The 26,567-nt window shown below is 48.1% G+C and overlaps 2 protein-coding genes across 2 annotated transcripts in view; one reads left to right on the top strand and one right to left on the bottom strand.

Annotated features, from left to right (window-relative positions):
• Positions 1 to 26,567, top strand: part of RPS6KA4 (ribosomal protein S6 kinase A4) — a 336,421-nt gene that overhangs the window by 122,659 nt on the left and 187,195 nt on the right. The window lies entirely within an intron of this gene.
• Positions 12,292 to 24,900, bottom strand: LOC130480846 (transforming growth factor beta-2 proprotein-like). The gene is made up of 7 exons (XM_056853469.1): positions 24,561 to 24,900; positions 21,702 to 21,865; positions 20,614 to 20,746; positions 17,064 to 17,174; positions 16,659 to 16,824; positions 14,701 to 14,854; positions 12,292 to 12,461 (listed from the first exon to the last, which is right to left on the bottom strand). The coding sequence occupies exons 1-7, from the start codon at positions 24,898 to 24,900 to the stop codon at positions 12,303 to 12,305; spliced, it is 1,227 nt and encodes a 408-aa protein (XP_056709447.1). The 3' UTR covers positions 12,292 to 12,302.

The following is a 26,567-nucleotide window of genomic DNA, read 5'->3' as shown; positions in this document are numbered from 1 at the left end:
GAAATAAAGTCCACAAGGGTCCACAGGTGGTAACAAGACAGTGAAGAGAGGAAACGCTATTCCGGATATCTTTAGCGCTTTCACAAAAGCACAGCTTCATCAGCCTCTAAGTGTATTGAAAAAGCAAACTCACTGGGAGTAATTAATCCATATAGTTCAATTTTTTCTTATTATTTTATTATCCAAACGTATTAGTTTTATATAATACTATATTTTTGCAATTTTTTAATATTTTTTATGCTCCCAAAAAGCAGCAGCCCTTCTTTTTGGGAGCATAAAAAATATTAAAAAATTGCAAAAATATAGTATTATATAAAACTAATACGTTTGGATAATAAAATAATAAGAAAAAATTGAACTATATGGATTAATTACTCCCAGTGAGTTTGCTTTTTCAATACACTTAGAGGCTGATGAAGCTGTGCTTTTGTGAAAGCGCTAAAGATATCCGGAATAGCGTTTCCTCTCTTCACTGTCTTGTTACCACCTGTGGACCCTTGTGGACTTTATTTCTACGTTTACATCTGAAGATGATGGAATAGGATAAGACCTTTGGACTTTGGACTTTTTCCATTTGTTCCTGGTATTTTTGTATATAGTGTTTATATAGTTTTGTATTACACACTTTTGGTGGTTTTTCATTGTTAGCACTTGAATGAACTTTTGGAATTTCCTATTGAGTCGTGCTAGTTTGTTTGTTGCTACTTGTGGTTTCTAGTATTGTGAGTATTTTTTTGCACTACCTGGCAGTTGGCAACCCTATCCTCCCGGCATGGACAGGATAGGTACCCCACGAATAGCCATTAAGCCAATGCAGTCTTTGTTCCCAGCCGTTTCCATCCCATCACAGGCGGTCTGCACAACTGTTTGCACTGGACCCCAGAGCCTTCTTTGGCTGAGGGTTTGTGCCCTTTGAACGCCTCCCTCCCAGCAGATTGAGATGATGGACAACCAGGTTTCCCAGAGGCCTCTCGGGCCTTCAGCTTCCTGAAGGGAAGCCAGCGTGGTGTAGTGGTTAAGAGCTGTGGACTGTGGCTTCGATTCCCCGCTCCTCCACATGAAGCCTGCTGGGAGACCTTGGGCTAGTTACAGTTCTCTCCGAACTCTCTCAGTCCCACCTGCCTCACAAGGTGCCTGTTGTGGGGAGGGGAAGGGAAGGGGATTGTAATGGTAGAGAAAAGCAGGGTATAAAAACCAAGTCTTCTCTATACTATTTAAATATAGGGTTGCCAACCTGAAATTACAACTGATCTCTGAACTACAGAGATAGCTTATTTATTTACTGTTTATTTATTTAAAACCTTTATTCGCCTTCTCCTGGAAAAAATGGCTGCTGTGGAAGGAGGACTGTGTGGCATTATACCCTACTGAGGTCCCTCCCCCAGGGCTGGATCTTAGGGGGGTCTGGCAGGGGCACTTGCCCCGGGCGCAAGGAGAGGGAGGGCGCCAGCGCAAGCATGGTGGGCGCGGGCACGGGGAGAAGGAACGCCGCTGTACTGCAGCACTAGTGCAGCTGCCCGTCTGCCACCCTGCTGGTGCGCCCGCCATTCGCCCGCCCTCAACTCCTATTGGCTGCTGCTCTCTCTCTCTCTCGCTTTCTTTCTGAAGGGGGGCAGCCGCCCCGCGCCCCTCCCAGCGTGTTTCTCTCTGCCCCTGGGACCACCAGCGCTTTCCCCCAGCTCTGTGCCTGCTAGGGTTGCCAGGTCCCTCTTCGCCACCGGCGGGAGGCTTTTGGGGGTGGAGCCTGAGGAGGGCGGGGTTTGGGGGACTTCGATTCCATAGAGTCCAATTGCCAAAGCAGCCATTTTCTCCAGGGGAGCTGATCTCTATCGGTCGGAGATCAGTTGTAATAGCAGGAGATCTCCAGCCACCACCTGGAGGTTGGCAATGAGGAGGGCAGGGTTTGGGGAAGGGAGGGACTTCAATGCCATAGAGTCCAATTGCCAAAGCAGCCATTTTTCTCCAGGTGATCTGATCTCTATCGGCTGGAGATCAGTTGAATTAGCAGGAGATCTCCTGCCACTACCTGGCAGTTGGCAACCCTAGCTGTCACTAATCCCCACCTCTTTTCCCCTCAGGTGCCTTTGCCCTTTCAGGAAGTGATAGAGGAAGAGGCATTGGAAATCTTGAAAGAGACTCTGAAAGGTCAGGTGCTCTGAACGAGAGCTTGTTATATGTGTGTGTGCGGGGGGAGGTAGAAAATACGTGCTTGTGCTCATAGAGAGAGACATTGCACCAGGGTTGCCAGCTCCGGGTTGGGAAATACCTGGAGATTTTGGGGGCGGGGCCTGAGGAGGGCAGGGTTTGGGGGGAGGGACTTCAATGGGGTATGATGCCATAGAGTTCACCTTCCAAAGCAGCCATTTTCTCCAGGTGAACTGATCTCTGTCGCCTGGAAATCAGTTGTAATTAGCAGATCTCCAGCTACCACCTGGAGGTTGGCAACCCTACATCACACCCATGTCTCATCTGCTGACTGTGAAAACTGGGAAGGCGAGAGAGTTCTTATTATATGGGGTGATGGGGCGGGAAATGCACCTATGGTCTAAAACACATGGTCAGCCCAGTTCCAGCCCCGTTCCCTCCCAGTTTCACCCAGGATCAAATCTTCGCAAACCGACGGAACCTTATTTACTCTTCTTTCAGCCCTGTATCGAAGCGAAATGAACCCGCCTTTTCCCATTTCTCTTCTGGGAGAAACAGAAACAGAAATAGGGGAAACACAGATGATTGGCATCACTCACAGCCAAACACAAGGCAGTGTTTGAAGGGGCAGGGATTCAACTGTTTCCTGCCTGCTGCTACTTGGGAGCTTTTTCTGAGAAAAAGAAAGTCTTTTTTAAAATGAGGCTTGGATTCCCCCCCCCCCTTTCTTTCAGGTAGCTCCGTTTTTTGTTTTTTAGTTCTTAAAATGCTTTTAAAATTACCAGCGGGGGGTGGGAGGGCTTACTCAGCAGGAACCCGCGTTTTCTGTTTACATGGATCCATTTGCACATAGTTTAGTCCCTGCTCATTCCAGGTAATGTGGGTTCATTTGATCCTGGGTGGAACGGGGATGGAACTGGGCTGGAACTGTGCTAAGTGGCCATGCGTTTTAGACCTATGGCTCAGCTCAGACATAGTCTGACACCCTGGTTTAACTAAACTAGCTTTAGTTAGTGCAAATCCCTCCACTTATTGTGGTGGATTAGGATCCATCAAACCAGAATCTGAAACAATGAAGTTGTTACTTTTTTAATCACAGGTTGCTTCCCTGTGGAGGTTTTACTCCAGTTTGGTATCATTATACCGATATGAAGGGAAAGGCATAACTCTGTAACGAAAGGGGCTAGGCGTCTTACTTTGTTTTTAAACAATGACTGGGGCCGTTTATGCTTGGTAATTAGCAGCACGCTCCAGGCTGAAGTGTCCGGCATATCTTTTTGATTTCTTCACGCTGAACCGTCATTCCAGATGTCACTGCGAAGCCACGGCTCATACCCGCTTCACATTTCTTAAGAACCCCTTTAACGCGACCTTTTGTAATTGCTCCGCCCTCGCATCGAAGCATTCACTGAAGGAAGCATGCAGAATCCCAGCCACGGCTTAGCTATACAAACAACTATTGCTAATGGCTATCCAAACGAAGGAATGAAGGAGCTGGCGAGTGGGGGTGGAATTTGTTTGACTTTCTCCTTTTGCATTGGGATTCGTGAATAGTCATTTTAAAGGTTGGATATAAAAAATCAGCACTGAGCGAGGAGCAGAATCGACCCTGAATAAACGGCCTCAGAATTCAGAGAGCCTGATGCACAGACTGTTATAATGTCATAACGATATTCAATTGCCATTGTGGGGGGGAAGAGGGGAAAAGACCTGGTTGCACGGGGGAAGGGCTGACCACTGCTGGGGGACTGGGGCAAAGAAAAAAACAAACGACAGGGAAAACAGCCAAGTAGAAGACCCGTTGCTTTTGTGGTCTATCAGCAGCCGCAGCAGCCGCAGGAAACTAGACAAGCCTGTCCCTTGTGGAAAACAGTTTTGTAGAAAGAGAACAAAGTGTGTTTGTACACTGTGTGGACAGGAAGGGATGCATTTTGGCAGGTGCTGCCCACAACGGCACTGTTTTCTTTGCCTCAGCCCCACCCCACACCATCATTTGCCCCGTCACCAGAAGGCTTTTCTGGGCTTAAAAAGAAACCCAAAATCTGCAATCAACACATTGCTATAACATTATAACGGTCTACAAGTCCCTCTGAATTCCCAGCTTTTGTTTTTATAAAAAGCCTCTAGCCCTTTTCACTGCAGAGATAGGCCCTTTTCTTTTTATCTCAGCACTGAAGGGGGCTGGAGACATTTTTAAAAAACAAAGCCTGGGGATTCAGAGGACCTAGCACACAGCGTATTCTGGTGTTATAATGCTATAGCGAAAGCTCTATTACTGCTTCTTAAAAATAAGTTTAAAAAAAAGCAGGCACTATCAGAGTTGTTGATCCCACAATAGCCAGAGCGGAACTGACACTATTCATTGGAATGAGGAAGTGTCCTAGATAGGGATGCCAGCCTCCAGGTGGGAATTACAGCTTGTCTCCAGACTACAGAGACCAATTTCTCTGGAGAATATGGATGCTCTGGAGGGTGTACTCTCTGGCATTGTACCCCAATGAAGTCCCTGTCCTCCCCAGGCTCTGTCCCCAAATCTCCAGGAGTTTCCCAACCTGAATCTGGCAACCCTACCCCCCATCCCCCGCCAGTGGTCCTAGAGTCTGCAGGAGCTCACAGCTGGACCTTCTCTGGCATCCTGCAAAGCGTTACAGTGGGTCTAGGTCTCTGGATGCTTCATGGTCAGTTGTTCACAATCCATAGGGTTGCCAGGTCCCTCTTTGCTACCGGTGGAGATTTTTGGGGCGGAGCCTGAGGAGGGCCAGGTTTGGAGAGGGGAGGGACTTCGGTACCATAGAGCCCTATTGCTAAAGCGGCCATTTTCTCCAGGGGAACTGATCTCTATCGGATGGAGATCAGTTGTAATAGCAGGAGATCTCCTGCCCCCATCTGGAGGTTCACCAAAACAAAACAGGCTCGGTGCTATAATGTAACTGAATAAAAAGAACAGCACCCAAACAATATTAAATATTATACAAAATCTATTAGAAAGAGTGTGAGTGTCATACCAAACAAATCACAAAATACAGGTGATACAAACCACAAAGGACAAGACAATGCAAAAACCAAACACCTACTGCAATGTAACTGGGAAGCTCACCGAAGTGTGAGACCCGTACTTCCATCCTGGTGTAGAATACAATATATGAACTCAATAAAGTCAATGCACAGTCCTCAATATGACATTCAGAAAATGTCATTCCAGAGCTGAACCCTCCGAGGTCCTGTTTCATTCACCTATTATGAAATGACATTTTCTGAACCTTGAATGCACTGCGGCTGAAGAAGCCCACAGCAAAACGTGCCAAAACGATCTAGACGTTCTGACGTTACGACACCCTGCTTGTCTTCGAACCTGGAGATCAAATCCCCTCCCTCCTTTTTCAGTACAATGGTGTAATGTTTTTTTGGTCAATGTATTTACATGACTATTGACGACTGTGCATTGACTTTATTGAGTTCATATATTGTATTCTACACCAGGATGGAAGTACGGGTGTCACACTTCGGTGTGCTTCCCAGTTACATTGCTGTGTTTCGTTTTTGCATTGTCTTGTGCTTTGTATCACCTGTATTTTGTGATTTGTTTGGTATGACATACACTTACACTCTTTCTAATAGATTTTGTATAATATTTAATATTGGTTGGGTGCTGTTCTTTTTATTCAGTTTTTATTCACCCCTGGAGGCTGGCAACCTTAACCATCCAAGTTGTGTTTCTGTCTGGGCTTTCCATCTTCTCTGCTCTTGGGGTCCCGGGGGTGACCGTGGGATCCCTGGAAATGGGCCACTCTTCCTTCTGATGCCGGCTTCTGCCCCTGAGTCTCCTGAGCATCTGGTTGGGTTGCCACAGTTGGCCACAAGTCCCTTGATGGCCCCTGAGTGGGGGGGGGTCAGAAGGCCCAGCCACCAGGTTTTTGCCTCCATGGGATTTACCACCACAGTGTGCTCATCCCCTGATGAGGAATCCTGACACACTGGAAGGTTGAGGCAAGGAATGTGCGGGGAAACTGCCCTATGGGCCACTGTGGATGCCTTATGTGGAGAATAGTTACTGCACGGACATCCTGGCTCAATCCTTGCTCATTCCCCGGTAACTCCCTGGTACATACCCAAACTTCTGAGACACCTGCTCAGAGCAAAGGGGATGAAACCAGCATTTGGCGAGGCAAACTGGGATCTGAATAGCTGTCCGCTAGCCAACCCCTGGTTTCATAAACTAACCGTAGCTAAAAATAAACCATGGTTTCCCCATTCTGTCTGAACTGAACCTGTGTGTGTCTAGAGAGAAGCATTACAACCCACACCTTGTTGGGTTCCTCTCAGTGAAAACTAGGGACCAATTCACAGTTACACAGTCTATGTGGTAGAGAGGGGGCTGCCACAAGAGTTTTGGATCAGATGGGACCACGGTACATGGGGGGAAGGAAGCCCTCCTGTCTGCACCGTTTTCCCAAACTGAAACAGCCCCAAAGATAGGATTGCCAACCTCCAGGTACTCAGCACAGAGATATCGGTACAAAGTGGACACAGTGTAGTGGTATTTAAACATATATTGAAACTAAATGCAGTGATACATACAAGAACACATACAACTATATACAGATATACAATTCTTTTTCTAATGCAATCTTTATGCAAAAAGGTATTCTTGCGTGATAGTAATTGTAGGAGAATTCTTAAAACAGTCCATAAGGTACTTCAAGAAATATCTTCATAGGGAAATAGTAGATGGGGGGACGGCCATTTCAAGAAAATTTCTTCACCCCCAATTAAATTCAACCTTACAAAGTATATCACATATCTTATACTCAGCTGGTTCCCGTAGGATACTCCCGAGTGCAGTAGCTAAGCTTTCTTGAAGTACCTTATGGACTGTTTTAAGAATTCTCCTACAATTACTATCACTCAAGAATACCTTTTTGCATAAAGACTGCATTAGAAAAAGAATTGTATATCTGTATATAGTTGTATGTGTTCTTGTATGTATCACTGCATTTAGTTTCAATATATGTTTAAATACCACTACACTGTGTCCACTTTGTACCGATATCTCTGTGCTGATTTCCTAACCTCATGGTACTAGCACAGGCGTGCTTTATTTTTGTGGTTTGCTAACCTCCAGGTACTAGCTGGAGATCTCCTGCCATTACAAGTGATCTCCAGCCGATAGAGATCAGTTCACCTGGAGAAAATGGCCACTTTAGCAATTGGACACTATGGCATTGAAGCCCCTCCCCTCCCCAAACACTGAAATGGCTGAATGAAGATTTGATCCTAACCTGGATCCTGGTGGAGAACCTATTAAGGTAATATGTAAAAATTCACCCTGTGTTCCTGTCTCTGTCTGTCTTGGCCGCCACATCTCGCCAGACTACAAGAAGTGTCTTGGAGTGAACCATCATCTCACACTGCAGTTAGAAGAGCAGGCAGAAAAACTGCACCTTCGACTGAAGGGGAGAGGAGTGATTGACTAAAGGGGGGCACGTGCGGAAGAAGATTCTCTCCTCCCCCTTCCTCCTAGAGAATCAGCAGAGCCCTCAGAAATGGAAAGTGGAAAAAATAAATAAAAGATAACTACGGTATTTGTCAAATGGTGTTCGGTTGCTTCCTGCTTGAGGAACAGGGGCTGTGGACTGGGGCAATTGTGAAACAGCCTATCGGCAGGGCTGTCTGTGCTTGCTTTGATTCTGCAGGTGTGGTGAGCCAACTTGGTGGCGCACACTTGGATAACCAGAATAGAATCATAGAGTTGAAAGGGACCACCAGGGTCATCTAGTCCAACCCCCTGCACAATGCAGGAAATTCACAACTACTTCCCCCACACACACCCCTAGTGACCAGAAGATGGCCAAGATGCCCTCCCTCTCATCATCTGCCTAAGGTCATAGAATCAGCACTGCTGACAGAAGGCCATCTAAACCTCTTCTTAAAAACCTCCAGGGAAGTAGAGCTTACCACTTCCTGAGGAAGCCTGTTCCTCTGAGGAACCGCTCTGTTATAAAATTCTTTCTAATGTCTAGATGGAAAGTCTTGATTTAATTTCAACCCGTTGTTTCTGGTACGACCTTCTGGGGCACCATCCTCTATATGGCAGCCCTTCAAGTACTTGAAGATGGTTATCTATCCCCTCTCAGTCTTCTTCTCCTGCAGGCTAAACATACCCAGCTCCTTCAACCTTTCCTCATAGGACTTGGTCTCCAGACCCCTCATCATCTTTGTTGCCCTTTGTTGTTGGACTTGATCCAGTCTAATTTGGTAATATATTTCAGGTAATCTAAACAGAAAAATTAATGGCACAGGAGGGAAGGCAGCATGGTACAGCCCGATCTCGTCAGATCTCAGAGGCTAAGCAGGGTCAGCCCTGATTAATATTTGGATGGGAGACCACCAAGGAATACCAGGGTTGCTATGCAGAGGAATGCACTAGCAAACCACCTGTTAGTCTCTTGCCATGAAAAACCCAAAAGGGGTCGCCATAAGTCGGCTGCGACTTTACAGCACTTAACACACACACAAATAACAAACAACAGTAATTAATCTTGGCATATCCTCTGGTGCCTCACTCGCTTGGTTTCTCTTCCACAAGGCAGGAGGCAGAGATTGACTCGGCACATACATCCCTGACAGGGGCGTTGTCCAACCCAGAAGAATTTGCCAGTTTTCCCATTGAACAGGATTGTGCTGATTGGTGTTTCGATGCAGCGTTTCAGCTTTCAACCAGACATCTAAGTGACTGGGGGAGCGCGTTCTAATTTTGCATAAGTAAACGGGCCTGCTGTTTTGTTATTTGGGCTGTGCTGGCTGCTCAGCAGGGCCTGGGGGGAGGGAAGCAGGCAGGGCTGCAGAGATAGCAGGAGGGGAGGAAATAATGGGGTTTAGGCACCCTGGTGAATGACATAGCACCTGTAGAGATCAAGCACTTTGCTCAGTAGACAGTACACCTCCTTTGCAGACTAGGAACATTATAGGGCAGAAGTTACACTGAGCGCTACCCCGCCAATTAGGGTTGCCAATCTCTAGGTAATAGCAGCAGATCTCCTGCTATTACAACTGATCTCCAGCCGATAGAGATCAGTTCACCTGGAGAAAATGGCCGCTTTGGCAATTGGACTCTATGGCACTGAAGTCCCTCCCCAAACCCCACCCTCCTCAGGCTCTGCCCCCAACACCTCCCGCCGATAGCGAAGAGGGACCTGGCAACCCTACTGCCAGTACACACACACACACACACACAAATCAGATGAGATGCAAAGATCAATAACAAGGAAGGTTTAGATCATCTCTCTGTAGGGTTGCCAGGTCCTTCTTCACCACCGGTGGGAGGTTTTTGGGGTGGAGCCTGAGGAGGGTGGGGTTTGGGGAGGGGAGGGACTTCGATGCCATGGAGTCCAACGGCCAAAGTGGCCTCTTTCTGCAGGGGAACTGATCTCTATCGGCCGGAGTTCAGTTGTAATAGCAGATCTCCAGCTAGTACCTGGAGGTTGGCAACCCTATCTGTCAGAGAACCACTGAATTAGGATCTGAGATCTCTCAACCGTTGCGCTTAATCTGGACTATACATAATTCTTTCAGATTTTTACAAAGAATCCAGATAAGGGATATTTTTCAATCCAATTTGTATGCAGTGGTTGCTTAGCAAAAATGAAGTGTCTTGGGGGGTAACCTTGACCCAGCAATGTAGGATACGGGCAGGAGGAATTCTGCATCCATTATGGCCTACTTGTGAATTTCAGGTAGTTCCTATCTCTGCTTCAGGACCTTCATTTTCAGAGTCTCAGATTTTTCAGAGTAGGCATTTTCACATCATACCCAGAGGTGCAATGAATCACAAGACCTGTAGTTTTATATAATTAATACACGGTGTCATTAAATTTATGGAACAGGGAATTTATGTGTCCCTGATCATCGGAACCCACTAACCAGCTCTGTTCATCTGTTGCCTGGAAAACCCTACGGGGCAATTGAAGTCCCTCCCCTCCCCAAACCCCGCCCTCCTCAGGCTCCGCCCCCAAAATCTCCAGCCGGTTGCAAAGAGGGACCTGGCAACCCTAAGCCCAAGGTCACCCAGCTGGCTCCATGTGGAGGAGTGGGGAGACCAACCTGGTTCACCAGATTAGCCTCCACCGCTCATGTGGAGGCGTGGGGAATGAAACCCTGTTCTCCAGATAGAGTCCGCGGCTCCAAACCTCCGCTCTTAACCACTACACGCTGGCTCCCTCACCACATAAGCCAGGACCCCAAGATTCATGCAGCTACTTCTGCGTGTCTAAGGGAGTTTTGTGCCTTTAACAGCAGTCTTCCCCCAGCCGCCACTTTTGAAAGGCAGGGGGGGTATGGCATGGGGGGTCCTCAGTTATTAAAAGGCACCATTCTTTCAGATGCTGAACGTCCGGCTCTCCTATTCAGGCTGGAGTTTAGGTAGGAACCTGGGGGAGGACAATGTGGCACAGAATAATTAAATTAACTAGCCCACAAAAGTCATTGCTTTCCGGGCCAAATTAGTCACTTCTTAAAAAGAAATAAACACTTGGAAACTTGGAGGACAAACACCTTCCTCCAAATGTGTTGTTCTTGCCGGGTTCCAGGTCCTCTTAGGACGGGTTTTTGCAAAGTGGAAGCATGGGGGGGTAGGGTTGGGGACAAGGATGGGGCGCTGAGTTCAGAAAGCATGATTCAGCCGTTCAGTGTCGTCCGGGTCCCACGTCCCAGGCCTTCCCCGCACCCCCGGCGCTGCCAGGACTCTGTCTCCATCGGAGTGTCATGTTGACACACGGATCCAAAAACCACAAAGCTCCGCTCTCAAATATTTACCTGCGGAGGCTCCCCCTCCCAGCCCCCTCTGTCTGCCTCCCTTCCTATCTCCCCCTCCCCACACACGCGCAACTCCTAAAACACAGCCTCATTTCTCTTGGTGCCCAGTACCCCCCTTTCCCTATCAAGGGGCCCTTTGTCCAGCAACCTGCTTCTCCCTCTGCCAGGCTGCCCTCTGTTTGCACTCGCCTCCCCGGTGCCAAACCCTCGACAGGCACTTGGTTTGGGATATATGTCTGTGTGCGCGGCTGTGCCCCCCCCCCCCCCCAGGGCTGCCGTGCGACTTCCTCTGAAAGAAACTGAACACTGCCTGGCGGAGTTCCCTTTGGGACGGATCTCTGCCGTGCGCCCGGGGCCTAGCTTATACTGCGGCTCCCCAGAGCCCTCGTGCTAGGGCAGCACACTGGAAACAAATGGTGGGATGATAAAGCGGTCTCTGAGCATGTGCCAAGTGCCATTCTCTTGCCACAGAGCAAATGAACTCAGGCCCTGCGTAAATGAGGTTAGGCGGCAGGGCATCCTGGCTAGAAGAAGAGTTTGTTTTTATATGCCGACTTTCTCTACCGCTTAAGTAAGAATCAAACCGGCTTATAATCACCTTCCCTTCCCCTCCCCACAACAGACACCCTGGGTGGTAGGTGGGGCTGAGAGAGCTGTGACTAGCCCAAGGTCACCCAGTTGGCTTCATGTGTAGGAGAGGGGAAACAAATCCAGTTCACCAGGTTAGCCTCCGCCGCCCATGTGGAGAAGTGGGGAATCAAACCTGGTTCTCCAGATCAGAGTCCACCGCTCCAAGCCACTGCTCTTAACCACTACACCACACTGGCTAGGGTTGCCAGGTCGCTCTTCGCCACTGGCGGGAGGTTTTTGGGGCTGAGCCTGAGAAGGGCGGGGTTTGGGGAGGGACTTCAATGCCATAGAGTCCAATTGCCAAAGCGGCCATTTTCTCCAGGAGAACTGATCCCTATCGGCTGGAGATCAGTTGTAATAGTGGGAGATCTCCAGCTAGTACCTGGAGGCTGGCAACCCTAATCCAGGCAGGCTTCAATCCCAGAGTATCTCGTTGTTTCCATGTGATGGTGAACGAGCTCAGGGGCAACCTTAAGACTTTGCTCTTCAGATTATCCAGGCAAAAACAAAGATGGAGGAGTCCTTTGTTGGTGGTGGTGTTGGTGGTGGTAGTGGGGAACCATGACAGGAGGGGAAATCACTTGCCGGTCGGCTGGGCCAGAATAAAAGGGCGGACCCTCTGACCGGTGGCTGGAGCAAGGTCACGGGAGGGGCCAGGGCCCCCGCTCCCAGTTTTCAGGTCCGTGTCCCAGAGCGAGCCCAACTTCCCAGTGTCCTCAGCGGCAGCGGCAAGACTTCACAACCATGTTGCTCAGCTGCTGCACTTTGGGAGAGCGGCCTACGTAGTAGAGGATGGTCAAGGGCTCCAGTTCATGAGGGACGCAGCAGGGGGCGGCTGAGGCTTCGGGGTTGAGCTTGTTGAACAATGGCAGCACCTGGCGGGTGGGGAACAGAGAGGTTGTTAGGAAGGATACCTGCTTGTGAGCCTTGCTCCTCCAGCTCCTGAGCTTGATCAAAGATCGCAGCTCAAAATACAAGCCTCTACCCGTTTTCCCTTTACTGCCCAATTCCTGTAATCCCACCACTGAACCCTACTGTCCTGGCTCCTTTAAAGTCTTTGCTTTAAACCCTGCGACGTTTTAATCAATCCGTTGGTTAGATTAATTTGTAAAGTGTCCCTCTGCTAAAAAGCTGGCCATGATTAGTCAGGCAACAGGTTGTAAGTGTGTTTTTAAATATATATATATTTAATGCAAGCGCTTATGCAGACAAGAAATAGCAAACACCTTTTTAAAAGACAGGTCCCCTTTTCCTTAGGACATAGGAAAGAATGCCTCTTCTATAATGCTTCCTGTCTGATGTGTGCTGTGGTTCTCTAAGAATCATTTACCCTTTCCAGGTGGGAATGTTACAGGCTTTGACATATTAGAGCACATGAACATGGTATTAATGTTGTACATATGCAGAATTATTCAGAACATAACACAACTACATATACTAACTGCAGAAAATACATAAAGAAGTTTAATGTCCTTTTAAAAGAAAGAAGAATGTTATATGCAGGAGGCTTTTGTCTCTATCACTCTAACAGAGGCTTCAGTAACATTCAAGTGACATATCATTGTAAAAGACCTTCCCAGATGAGAAACGGTTTCTCATTGTCCTCTAGACTGAGAATTGGTTTCTCATTGTCCTTTACCTGACGTAGACTGAGAATCAGTTTCTCAAGTCCTTTATAGTTATTGAACGCAGACTCTAATGTCAGACTCCAATGACTACACATACAGATATGCTGTCCATCTACTCATGTGATACTAATGTTGAAATGTAAACTATAATTGTGTTTTATGATTTAAACATGAATGCTAGGTCCAGGAACTTAATGAATGGGTTCAAATGAAATGTCTTTTTCTGTAGATAAGAATGATACTAAAATTGAATATATAGAGTAGGGATAAAGCTTAAAACTGATTGTTTATAGTTAGTAAAAGAGTCTCCTGTAAGGGGAAATCCAAATAAGGTAATGGAATAGGAGGCTTGATTGAAGGACAGTCATTCCTTCACCTACCTTTAGCTTCTTGATAGAAGGATAGTGAAACCTACCTTGAGAAACGGTTTCACATACCTTGATAAACCAACAGCCACAAAGTGACTGAAATAGTATAAATACAGACACAGAAAGGCTAGTACTTCAGACCTCTTTCAGAGGGTCTCAAGAAGAGGCTGTTGGTATGTATGGCTTTACAAATATATTATTCTAGAGTGTGAATTAGATACTTTGAACTAAATCAGACTTATTTGACTGTTATATTTGAAGTGTTGGATTTTAATACTGAATAGTATGTAGAACTTGCTTGCTTTACAGTATACATTGTAACCATACATTGTTACTGAACATAAAGACTTTGTAACTTGCATTTACACATATTTACTGGAAGTATATCAATAAAAAGACTTGCTTTTTTAAGTGAGTAAAGTAGTTGAGTCCTGCTTAGTAGGTGACTGGCTGAATAAGATAACATACCACCTCAGGAAGGGGTCAATTCTAAGAGCTTAGTCACTCGAAAGGCACTGACCCGCTTTAGGAATGCCTCTTCTAAGATTCTACCTGCTGTAACACCCTCTTTACACTTCCAGGTTCCCCTTTCTTTATGACACAGGAGGGAATGCCTCTTCTATAACGGTTCCTGTTTCATCTGGGCTGGAGTTATCAAATAATCGTTTATCCCTTTTAAGTGGGAATGCCTCTTCTAAGATTCTACCTGCTGTAACATTCATTTCCCCTTCTCACACCCAGAAAGGAATGCCTCTTCTAAAATGGTGCCTGCCACGATGTATGCAGGCATTATCTAGGAAGAGGCTTTCCTGTTCTCTCCTCCAGATGGGAATGCCTCTTCTAGGGTTACGCCTGCTACAGCACATGCAGTCTAAAAACACAGTGTGCTTTGTTGCTTCTGTACTGCTTTGCACAAATTCATGCCAATCTGTGCCCAAAGACAAGATAATGGGAAAGGAAAGGTTGGGGATCAGAATAATAGAACCATAGAGTTGGAAGGTACCCCCCAGGGTCATCTAGTCCATCCCTTTGCACAATGCAGGAAACTCACAACCACCTCCCCCTTTGGGCTCAAGGATCCATCCACCCCTGGGATACCTCATGAGCCAGATTCTCACCATGTTGTACTGCGTGTCCGTGCTCCATACGTAGCGACAGGTCCCAGCGCAGAAATTCGCCTTGTAGCCTTTTGGCTGGTGGATCCATTTCCACTTCAGATCTTTGCGGAAATCAATATACAGGGTGTGGAGACAACAACCCTGGTCAGTACTCCTGGGAAGGGAAGCATAAGGAGCTGATTCCATACCATGTTTACTACTGCATGTTATTTCATCTGTCTTTTATGAGGCAGGTTAGGCTGGCAGTGGACGAAAGGTTAACCAGTGAGCTTAATGGCCGAAGATGGATTTGAACTCAGAACTCTCTGGTCTGATACTTAATCACTACATCACACTGGCTCTCCTTTTAAAGAAGAGATGGCCACAGAACTCTTTGGTCGGATACTTAACCACTACATCACACTGGCTCTTCTTTTAAAGAGATGGCCACAGTTTGGGGGGGGGTTTAAAGGAGGTAGCTAAAGGAGGAGGAGAGAAACCAGAGGAATACCACTTGTACTTTTTTCCGATTGCCCCATTCAGCCACAGATAATGTCTCATTCTGGCCTTTTATGCAGGGACGTTTCTCCGCAGTCACCCCCGCCGACTGCTTCAGGGCTTCCTTTTGATTATGCATGCCTTTTTTGCCTGTCAGAGGTTGCCTCACTCTCCCCATGCATTTTGCCTGTGTTTTAGCCAGAAAACGCGGGCAAAACGCGTGGGGAGACTGAGGCGATCTTGGACGAGTGGAAAAGGCATGCATAATCACAAGGAAGCCCCAAAGTAGTCAGCAGGATTGACCGTGGGGAAATGTTCCTGCATAAAAGGCCCCTGTCTTACTACAAACTGGGGACCAAACAGTGTGCGTGAGCAGATTGTCAATGTCCCCTAGCTATGAAATCTGGACAGCCCCTAGAAATTGCAAGATGGATAGTTATATCCAGCTGTTGTTGAAGAGTGGAGTAACACCAGCCCTGTTCACACGTTACAGTGAACACACATACATCCTGCATGTACGTGCGTACGTACACCTGTCTGTAAGAAAGAGCCAACACGTGTTGACTTTATAAATAAAACCAGGAACCACTACCTGGATAAATATGTGGTTTAAGTCACACATTGAGCTGTACATGTGTTGAACATAACATAAGAATTACTCAATGCACAAATAAAGAAAAATCAAGTGTACTCTACATGAATTGTACATACGTTCACTGGAAGTTGTGAGCAGGGCTAGTATGTAAGTCCCCATGATGGAATATGAAAAAGGTAAGGGTGGTTATACCACCTACCAGCCAATTAACACCTTCCTCTTTCACCCTGCGGCCTATGGAACTCATTGACACAAGGTGTCAGGCAGAGATCCAGATGAGATTGGGAGCAAGGTGGAAACAGGGTAGGGTTGCCCGGTCCCCCTTGGCCTCCAGCGGAGGATGGGGGGTGTAGGGATGCCAGATCCACATTGGGAAACTCCTGGAGATCTGAGGATGGAGCCTGGGGAAGACCGGGACCTCAGTGGGGTACAATGCCAGGGAGTCCACCCTCCAAAGCCACCATTTTGTCCAGGGGAACTGATCTCTGTAGTAATGAGCTATAATTCCAGGGGATGCCCTGGTCCCACCTGGAGGCTGGCATCCCTAAAACGGGGCCATTTTAAAGGGATGGGGGGGCAGGTGGGTCTTCCAGAGTTAACCCCGACAGCCTTTGTGGTCTCCCACAAAAGAAAAGCATGAGTGGCTTGGTGAGTCATAGAATCACAAAGTTGGAAGGGACCACCAGGGTCATCTAGTCCAACCCCCTGCACAATGCAGGAAATTCACAACTTCCTCCCCCCCCACACCCCCAGTGACCCCCTACTCCATGCCCAGAAGATGGCCAAGATGCCCTCCCTCTCAAGATATTCCCCATACATCTTCCCCTGTTGGGTCCTTCAGGGCCCAATACTGTACAGATCTCTCTGAATTACTAGGGTGCCTCACCTGGTACAGGCAGGGGCGTTGGCTGCTCGACGGCGGCGCCCCTTTGGGGGAGGCTCCAGGCGGTGTGGGGGCAACAATGTGAGGATCAAGTGGGGGGCCTTGCCACTGAGATCGGGGGGCCGGGCGCGTCCTTTCCAAGCCTCCTTGATGAGGTCATCGTCCAGGCCTGCACATATGGACAGCTCTCGTGGATCATAGAATCATAGATTTGGAAGGGCCCACCAGGGTCATCTAGTTTAACCCCCTGAACAATGCAGGACATTCACAACTACCTCCCCCACACACCCCCAGTGACCCCTACTCCATGCCCAGAAGATGGCCAACATGCCCTCCCTCTCATGATCTGGAGAGAAGGGTGCTGCAATCTTCCCACACCCTTCCCCCCACCCTCAGCTCCCTGCATACCTGCAAAGCGCACCTCCAGCTCTTCGCTGTGGTTGGGGTTGATCGTGTTCCCAGCAGGGACATAAGTGCAGCAAGGACAGTGTACCCCAAATTTCAGGCCCAGGTTTCTCTCTGGAGAGGAAGTGGGGGAAATCAACAGTTTCACGAGTGGAAGAGCAAATAGGGGTGCCACCTTTTTTTTTTTTAACTAGCCCTGCCAGCATGGTGTAGTGGTTAAGAGCGGTGGACTCTGATCTGGAGAACCGGGTTTGATTCCCCACTCCTCCACATGAGCGGCTCCACAAGAGCCTTCACTCAATACAAACAGGGCTGAGAGGAGAAAGGCAGCCCTCATCTCTTTTATCCAGCCACTGGCTGACAGCTAATCTGGTGAACCAGATTTGTTTCCCCACTCCTACACACGAAGCCAGCTGGGTGACCTTGGGCCAGTCACAGCTCTCTTAGAGCTCTCTCAGCCCCACCTACTTCACAAGGTGTCTGTTGTGGGGAGGGGAAGGGAAGGTGAATGTAAGCTGCTTTGATTCTTCCTTAAGTGGTAGAGAAGGTCGGCATATAGAAACCAACTCTTCTTCTTCTTCAGCCTTGTAACAGCAGCAACCTCATCTCAGTTAGAAGTGGAGCAGGGGAAGGTCTTCCCTGCACTGTGTCTCCCTCATGCCAGGAAGAGCTTCATCTGCCTGGTTTCTGCGTAGGGTTGCCAACCTCCAGGGACTAGTAACAAAGACTCACAATCACTGTTAAATCAACAATTAATTGCAATAAAAAACAGTGCAGGCTCAATGATATCAAACTCTATATTCATAAATGAAATTACAAAAAACCGTGCAACACAAGACATAACAAGTGAAACAAAAATTATTACGTACACAATATATACAACGATTGTTCACAGTGTGACAAAATTCATAGCAAGCTCAATGGCAGTCTCCAAGTAAACAAAGTAGAAAATCAATGATGAGGGTATGTGAACCCAAAGTCTATAATGTAAGGTTCGCTTGTGACCGGCAGGGGAAGGCTGTTGCCTCCAATTCAGCTGACGAAGCTATGCTTATGGTGAAAGCGCTACAAGTATCCGGAATAGCGTTTCCTCCCTTCTTATTCTCCTAATTTGGAGCAGCAAACCTTACATTAGAGACTTTGGGTTCACGTACCCTCATCATTGATTTTCTACTTCGTTTACTTGGAGACTGCCATTGAGCTTTTTGCTATGAATTTTGTCACATTGTGAACAATTGTTGTATATATTGTGTACGTAATAATTTTTGTTTCACTTGTTATATCTTGTGGTGCACGTTTTTTTGTAATTTGATTTATGAATATAGAGTTTGATATCATTGAGCCTGCATTGTTTTTTTATTGCAACCTCCAGGGACTAGCTGGAGATCTCCTGCTATTACACCTGATCTCCAGCCAATGGAGATCAGTTCACCTGGAGAAAACGGCCGCTTTGGCAATTGGAATCTATGCATTGAAGTCCCTCCCCTCCCCAAACCCCACCCTCCTCAAGCTCCACCCCAAAAATCTGGCGCCGATGGCGAAGAGGTACCTGGCAACCCTATTTCTGTGTGTATCAGGCTAGTATGAAAGAGCTCAGGGGTAGTCAGAGAAAAAACATAGTGGCAATGCCATAGATGTGGTCTGATTGGCAGACCGTGGGGCCGAAGGAGAAGCAGCAGAGATGTTAAAGTAATTGTACCCTAGCTGGATGAAAGAGAATGGCTAAACTTTCCTTTAACAAATTTGCTGTATGGCAGGTAGAGCGGAAGGAGATGGTGCCTGGACTAAATAAGAACAGCCAGATTCAACAGTAACACCTTAGAGACCAACAAGATTTTCGAGGTATGAGCTTTCGAGAGTCAAAGCGCCCTTTGTCAGGGATTCTTGAAAGCTTCTACTTACTCCTAGTTGGTCTGTAAGGTGCTACGGGACTCGAATAGCTGTCATGCTGCAACTACTTTACTAGGTTGATACCTGCACACAGAGTATATGAGAGAATTCTACTAACCAGTATTACAACAAGAACAAATTATAACAGATGTTTGAGTAATTGTGAATAGAATTTACAACATATATACATGCCTGGTTGGGTTTGAACTGTTTGTATTTGTATTAATTAATGTATTTCTGTAAATGTGTGCAGGCTTAAGAAAGGGTTTTAATTAACCACTGCTGAAGGCCCCATAGGCCGAAATGCGTTTGGTATGGGGTTACAGTTATCAACCTCAAGATATGCCATTGTGCTATTTTAATACTTTTAAATAATTTTAAATTTTACATAGTGCTCCTAATAAATTATACTTTCAGTATTTATACATAGATTTATATATATTTTCTTTTCACCCAACCTTGGGTACCCAGCATGCTGCATACCAACACAGCTATCACACGAAGCTGCCTTATACTTAATCAGACCCTCGGTCCATCAAAGTCAGTATTTTCTTCTCAAACTGGCAGCAGCTCTCCAGGGTCTCCAGCAGGGGTCTTTCACATCACCTACCTGCCTAGTCCTTTCAACTGGAGATGCCGGGGATTGAACCTGGGTCCTTCTGCATGCCGGGGAGATGCTCTACCACTGAGCCACAGCCCCTCCCCAAAATAGCAGGTCTACATGAAGCTGCTTTATACTAAATCAAACCCTTGGTCCATCAAAGTCAGTATTGTCTACTCAGACTGGCAGCAGCTCTCCAGGGTATCAGGCAGGGGTCTTTCACATCACATACTTGCCTGATCTCTTTAACTGGAGATGCCAGGGATTGAACCTGGGACCTTCTGCATGTCGAGCAGATACTCTACCACTGAGCTACGGCCCTTATCCTCTGAAATGAGGCTAAGTAAGGTTTATTTTCTATTTATTCATTCATTTACTTTATTTGGTACACAGCTTTTCTCCCAATGTGGCGAAGAAGAAGAAGAAGAAGAAGAAGAAGAAGAAGAAGAAGAAGAAGAAGAAGAAGAAGAAGAAGAATTGGTTTTTATATGCCGACTTTCTCTACCACTTAACGGAGACTCAAACTGGCTTACAATCACCTTCCCTTCCCCTCCCCCCAACAGACATCCTGTGAGGTAGGTGGGGCTGAGAGAGTGTGACTAGCCCAAGGTCACCCAGCTGGCTTCATGTGGAAGAGGGGAGAAACAAATCCAGTTCACCAGATTAGTGTCCACCGCTCATGTGGAGGAGCGGGGAATCAAACCCGGTTCTCCAGATCAGACTCCACCACTCCAAACCACCACTCTTAACCACTACACCACGCATGGTTCTCCTCTCCTCCATTTTATCCTCACAACAACCCAGTGAGGTAAATTAGACTAAGAGTTTATGACCGGTCCCAGGTCCCCCAGCCAGCTTCCCTAGCAGAGTGGGGGTTTGAAACCTGGGTGTCCCAAATCCTTTTCCAACACTCTAAGTGCTACACCACATTGGCTGTTTCTGTCCAGGAACTGTAAAAACAAAACAAATCAGGTGTGTGGCAACTCCTGAACCTGAAACTTTCCTAGGCAAAGAGCCTTCACTCAATACAAACAGGGCTGAGAGGAGAAAGGCAGCCCTCACCTCTTTTATCCAGCCACTGGCTGACAGTATCAGTGACGTCGAACGATACCCACTCTGCCCGATCTGTTGGCCGCAGCGTCCGGCTCTCCACATAACGCTGGGTTGGCGCAGAGGGCTCCCATGCCCGGACCACCTGTGGGAAATACAGCCTGTTGTGAATGTGCCCAGCATTGCTCGGCAAAATTGGAGAGCCGGGCCCAAAAACAAATAAACAAAAACCCTCAGAACACCACTCTACTCAGCAAAGAGAATCACCTCCTTCATTTTGCTTGCAAAAAGCTTTGTGCTTATAACAAGTGTGAAATATATTCTGTGCAGTTTCCCTTGTGATTGAATACTAGGGGAAAATGTACCTGCTGAATTTCAGACTCTTGGGATGCTGTTAAAGGCACAGGACCTCTTTTGGGAATAACCACCCTGGCACCGTACCAGGAGGAGACACTTCGGAGCTGAACACGGGAGGGACGGTGATAAGGACAGACAGTGTGAAGAAGTGGTTATATTGGACAAGGACTGAGGAAACCCAGGTTCCAGTTCCCCCACAGGATGATCTTGGGCCAGTCCCTCTCTGTCAGCCTACCTTGCAGGGCTGTTGTTAGGATAAAATGGAGGAGGGAAGAACCATGAGTACTGCCCTGAGCTCCTTGGAAGGGCAGGATAAAAAGCTGATAGGTAGGTGGTGGTGGTGGTGGTGGTGGTGAAGGAGGAGGAGGAGGAGAAGAAGAAGAAGAAGAATTAGAATTGGTTTTTATATGCTGACTTTCTCTACCACTTAAGGCAGATTCTATCCAGCTTGCAATCACCTTCCCTTCCCCTTCCCACAACAGACACCCTGTGAGGTAGGTGGGGCTGAGAGAGCTCTAAGAGAGCTGTGAAAAGCCCTAGGTCACCCAGCTGGCTTCATGCATAGGAGTGGGGAAACGAATCCAGTTCACCAGATTAGCCTCCGCTGCTCATGTGGAGAAGTGGGGAATCAAATCCAGTTCTCCAGATCAGAGTCCACCGCTCCAAACCACCGCTCTTAACCACTACACCACGCTGGCAAGGGGTCCCTCCTTGGCTAGTCGCCCTCTGTACTGGGCCCTCACCTGATACAGCTCCACCCTCTGCTCCGTGGCTCGAGCCCGGGGGTTCGGCACCCGGTAGACTCGTAGCTCGGCTTGAACAAGGCTGCTGAGGTTGGGCTCGGCTCCCGAGACATCGAAGCGCACAAGGCGGAAGAAGGGGCTGGGCTGGGTGCTCGCAATGGTGTCTGTGGAGAGGAGAAAGGGGCGGTGGTTGATAGGAATTATGTCCGGAAAAGGAGGGGAAGGGGCCAAAAGGTAACCCATTTAAATTCCAAGCTATTCCCTCCCACCATTCTGAGTCTTCACACGAACACACATGAACACATGAAGCTGCCTCATACTGAATCAGACCCTCAGTCCATCCAAGTCAGTATTATCTACTCAGACCGGCAGTGGCTCTCCAGGGTCCCAGGCTGAGGTCCTTCACACCACCTACTTGCCTAGTCCCTTTAACTAGAGATGCCATGGATTGAACCTGGGACCTTCTGCATGCCTAGCAGATGTTCTACAAACTGAGCCACAGCCCTCCCTCCCAAAACAGGACAGGCGCACCTGTAGGCAGATCTGAGTCTGCCTTAGAGCAAAGTGCGAAACGGTGCTAGCGTCATGCACTGAGGTCTACCACCATTATCTCCCCGCATGTTGTGTTTACCATGTCAAATTGATGTTAACCTGCCTAAAATGCAATCTGTCGCATCCCTGGAGAGATCTAGAAGACCCAGAGCGGAACGGGGGAATAAATCCCACTCACAGAAGACTGTAGGGGAGGTACCAAGTTGCTCTGATAGGGATGTTCAGACACGCAAGACATCTTATGATGGGGCAGTCATCACACAGGGTTAATGGGAACAGGGCCCTTATTCCTCCCTTGCCTTTTGCCGTCTATAGGGTTGCCTCTTCGCTATCGGCGGGAGATTTTGGGGGTGGAGCCTGAGGAGGGCAGGGTTTGGGGAGGGGAGGGGCTTCAATGTCATAGAGTTCAATGGCCGAAGCGGCCATTTTTCTCCAGGTGAACTGATCTCTATCAGCTGGAGATCAGTTGAATTAATAGGAGATCTCCAGCTATTACCTGGCAGTTGGCAACCCTAGCCGTCTAAGAACATAAAGCCCTGCTAGATGTGACCAGTTGGATCATCTAGGGTCTGTTATGCATGGTCACTTTGATTCACTGCTCCAACTCGGTTTTTCGTTGGGGTTATGCCTCCAGCCTCCTGTTTCCCACAGTGGCCAAACAAACGCCTCTGAGAAGCCTACAACCTGGGCATGGAACCGACAGCGCTCCTATAGCACTCCTTCCCTGTAAATCATAGAATCACAGAATCGTAGAGTTGGAAGGGACACCCAGGGTCATCTAGTCCAACTCCCCTGCCCAATGCAGGAAAATCACAATTACCTCCCCTTCCCCACACCCCCAGTGACCCCTGCCCCATGCCCAGAAGTTGGCCAAGGTGCCCTCCCTCTCATGATCTGCTTAAGGTCATAGAATCAGCATTGCTGGCCATCTAACCTCTTCTTAACAACCTCCAGAGAAGGAGAGCTCACCACCTCCCAAGGAAGCCTGTTCCACTGAGGAACCGCTCTAACGGTTAGAAAAGTCTTCCTAATGTCTAGACGGAAACGTTTGATTTAATTTCAACCCGTTGGTTCTGGTCCGACCTTCTGGGGCAACAGAAAACAACTCGGCATCATCCTCTATATGAAAGCCCTTCAAGTACCTGAACATGGTTATCATATCACCCCTCAGTCTTCTCCTCTTCAGGCTAAACATACCCAGCTCCTTCAACCTTTCCTCCTAGGACTTGTCCAGACCCCTCACCATCCTTGTTGCCCTCCTCTGGACATGTTCCAGCTTGTCTACATCTTTCTTATATTGCGGTGTCCAAAACTGAACATAGTACTCTAGGTGAGGTCTAACCAGAGCAGAGTTAGCATCTGCTACTCAGGGTTATGCTGCCTCCGAGTAGGGGGGGCTCGATTTAGTTACCCTGAACACATGAAACGGCCTTATACTGAATCAGACTATCAGTCCATCAGGGTCAGCTTGTCTACTCAGACTGGGAGCAGTTCTCCAGGGTCTCAGGCCTTTCACCTCCTAGTTGATCCTTTTAGCTGGAGATGCTGGGGATTGAACCTGGGACCTTCTGCATGCCAAGCAGATGCTCTACCATTCAGCCACAACTATGGACAGACCATTCTCTAGTGAAGTTGTCTTACTTCCTTTTTAAACGAACACAAGAACACAAGAAAAGCCCACCTGCCAGATCAGACCATCAAGGACAGCGTCCTGTTTCTACCGGTGACCAACCAGATCTCACTGAGAATCTTACCAGTAGAGCATCGACACAACAGACCTCCCCCAGTACCTGGTATTCAATGGTATACTGCCTCTGCACATGGAGGTTCCATTTAGGTATCACGTCTAGTGGTTATTGATAGACTGATCCCAGATGAAGAAGAAGAGTTGGTTTTTATATGCCAACTTTCTCTGCCACTTAAGGGAGAATCAAACTGGCTTACAATCACCTTCCCTTCCCCTCCCCACAACAGACACCCTGTGAGGTAGGTGGGGCTAAGAGAAAATGACTAGCGCAAGGCCACCCAGCTGGCTTCGTGTGTAGGAATGGGGAAACAAATCCAGTTCACCAGATTAGCCTCCACCGCTCATGTGGAGGAGTGGGGAATCAAACCTGGTTCCCCAGATCAGAGTCCACCGCTCCAAACCACCGCTCTTAACCACTACACCACACTGGCTCTCCCAGTTGCTGTCTATACATCCTTCTCTGCACCCTTCCTCATAATCCATCCTCTACATGCCTTTATTTCCCCATTCCTCCTGCGCCGTTCCAAGCTATCTCCTACCCCCCTCGTCACGCCCCTTACTGTCAGCGTGCCCGGGGGGCAACATGTCCACCCGCCGCACTTCCTTGGCGTAGTACTCCTCTTCCTCGCTGCTGCTCCGCCCGTCGCAGGCCGCTCGCTCCCGCGTCAACTCGCGCGTGCTGTTGTACAGCAGCATCACCTCGGGGGGTGGTTGGTCGGGCACCCCTTGCTCCTGTTCGGGAGGCGCCACCATCTGCAGCTTGCTGAGGATTTGCCCTCGCACGGCCTGTACCCGCCGGGCCCGGGCCACCTCCAGGTCCAAAGTCTGGCAGGTAGAGAGCGCCGAAGCTGTACCCCCAGGGCCCAGAACCGTTGCCCATAGGATCGGAAACCAGAGCATGGTTAGGGGGACCCGATTCCCTGGAAAGCCAGATTAGCCGAAGGTGATCCCCGTGCCCTCTGATGAGGTTAGACTCCAGTCTGCCACTAATAGGGGGAAATCCAGATGACTGCTCTTGGTGCAGTTGGCAAGGGGGTATGATGAAATGTAAAGTTCTCCTTCGGGATGAGCTTGGGAGTCTCTGAGGTTATCCTGGTTAAGCCCACTGATTCTTGGAAGGTCTGCAAAAATCCCAAGTCGGGAGCATGGGGGGGGTGTGATGAGTAGACCCCCTTTTCGGCACTACTGAGACCCCAAATCTGGTTGCAACCAGCTCTCTTGAAACCCTTTTCACTGTTCTGGAAGTTTGGAAAGGACTCCTTCAGTGCTCTCTCCTTCCATCCCCTCAGGAAGCGTCTCTCTCTCTCTCTCTCTCCCCCTCCCAGCCTTTCCCACACATCCTCCACCCTCTTCCTGCCACATCTTTCCCCCTCCACAGAGCGAGCATTGATTCCGCCGGCCACAGAGAAGGGCCGAGAGCTCTCGCAAAGCGTGCCTTGACTCGAGCCCTGTTCCACCCTCCCTCCAGCCCTGCTAAGAAACTGGCTGTTCTCTTTGGGCCTGCTTTGGGGCCCACTCCTTTACGAACCAGTTTATGGAAATACATGTAAATGATCCAGCGCTCCTCCCTCTGACTTTGGAGCTGAGGCTGAGCTATCTAAAGAGCTGGGGGGGAAACCACAGGGTGTTTTAAAACAAACAAACAACACACCACCACCATCTTGGCCAGGCTAGCTCAATTGAAAATAGGTTAGATCAGGGGTGTCAAGCATAAGGTCTGAGGGCCGGACCTGGCCCCTTGAGAACGTTTATCCAGCACATGAGGAAGCCACATAAGAACATAAGAAAGGCCATGCTGGATGAGACCAAGGCCCATCAAGTCCAGCAGTCTGTTCACACAGTGGCCAACCAGGGGCCTCTAGGAAGCCCACAAACAAGATGACTGCAGCAGCACCATCCTACCTGTGTTCCAAAGCATCTAATACAATAGGCATGCTCCTCTGATCATGGAGAGAATAGGCACACATCACGATCAGCATCCATTTTTACCAGTAGTCATGAATAGCCCTCTCCTCCATGAACATGTAAGCCTTCCAAGTTGGCAGCCATCGCCACATCCTGGGGCAGGGAGTTCCACAGTTAAACTATGTGTTGTGTGAAGAGCTCCCCCCACCCAACTCTCAATCCTCCAGTGAAGGAAAGCCCACCACCTCCAGAGGAAGCCTTTTCCACAAACTATGGTATTCTCCATTGCCATGTATGAATGCGAAAGCTGGACAATGAAGCAAGCTCCCAGGAAGAAAATTGATTCAAGGGCCACCAAAATTACAAATAAGTAGGTTCTAGTTCAAATCAAGCCTCAATTCTCCCTAGAAGCTAAAATGGCTGAAGCAAGGCTATCCTACTTTGGTCACATCATGAAAAGCCAAGAGTCACTGTAAAAGACAATAATGCTAGGACAAGTTGAAGGCAACAGGAAAAGAGGAAGATCCAACATGAGATGGATTGCCTCAATAAAGGAAGCCACGGACCTCGATTTGCAAGACGTGAGCAAGATTGTTAATGATAGGAGGTGTTTTTGTTTGTTTGATTGATTGGTATTCCTTGGAGGCCTCCTGGAGATTGTT

The sequence above is a fragment of the Euleptes europaea genome, chromosome 7, assembly GCF_029931775.1.
Source record: "Euleptes europaea isolate rEulEur1 chromosome 7, rEulEur1.hap1, whole genome shotgun sequence".
NCBI lineage: Eukaryota > Metazoa > Chordata > Lepidosauria > Squamata > Sphaerodactylidae > Euleptes > Euleptes europaea.
Note: the sequence above shows the minus strand (reverse complement) of the source record. Positions and strands in the feature narration are given on the sequence as shown.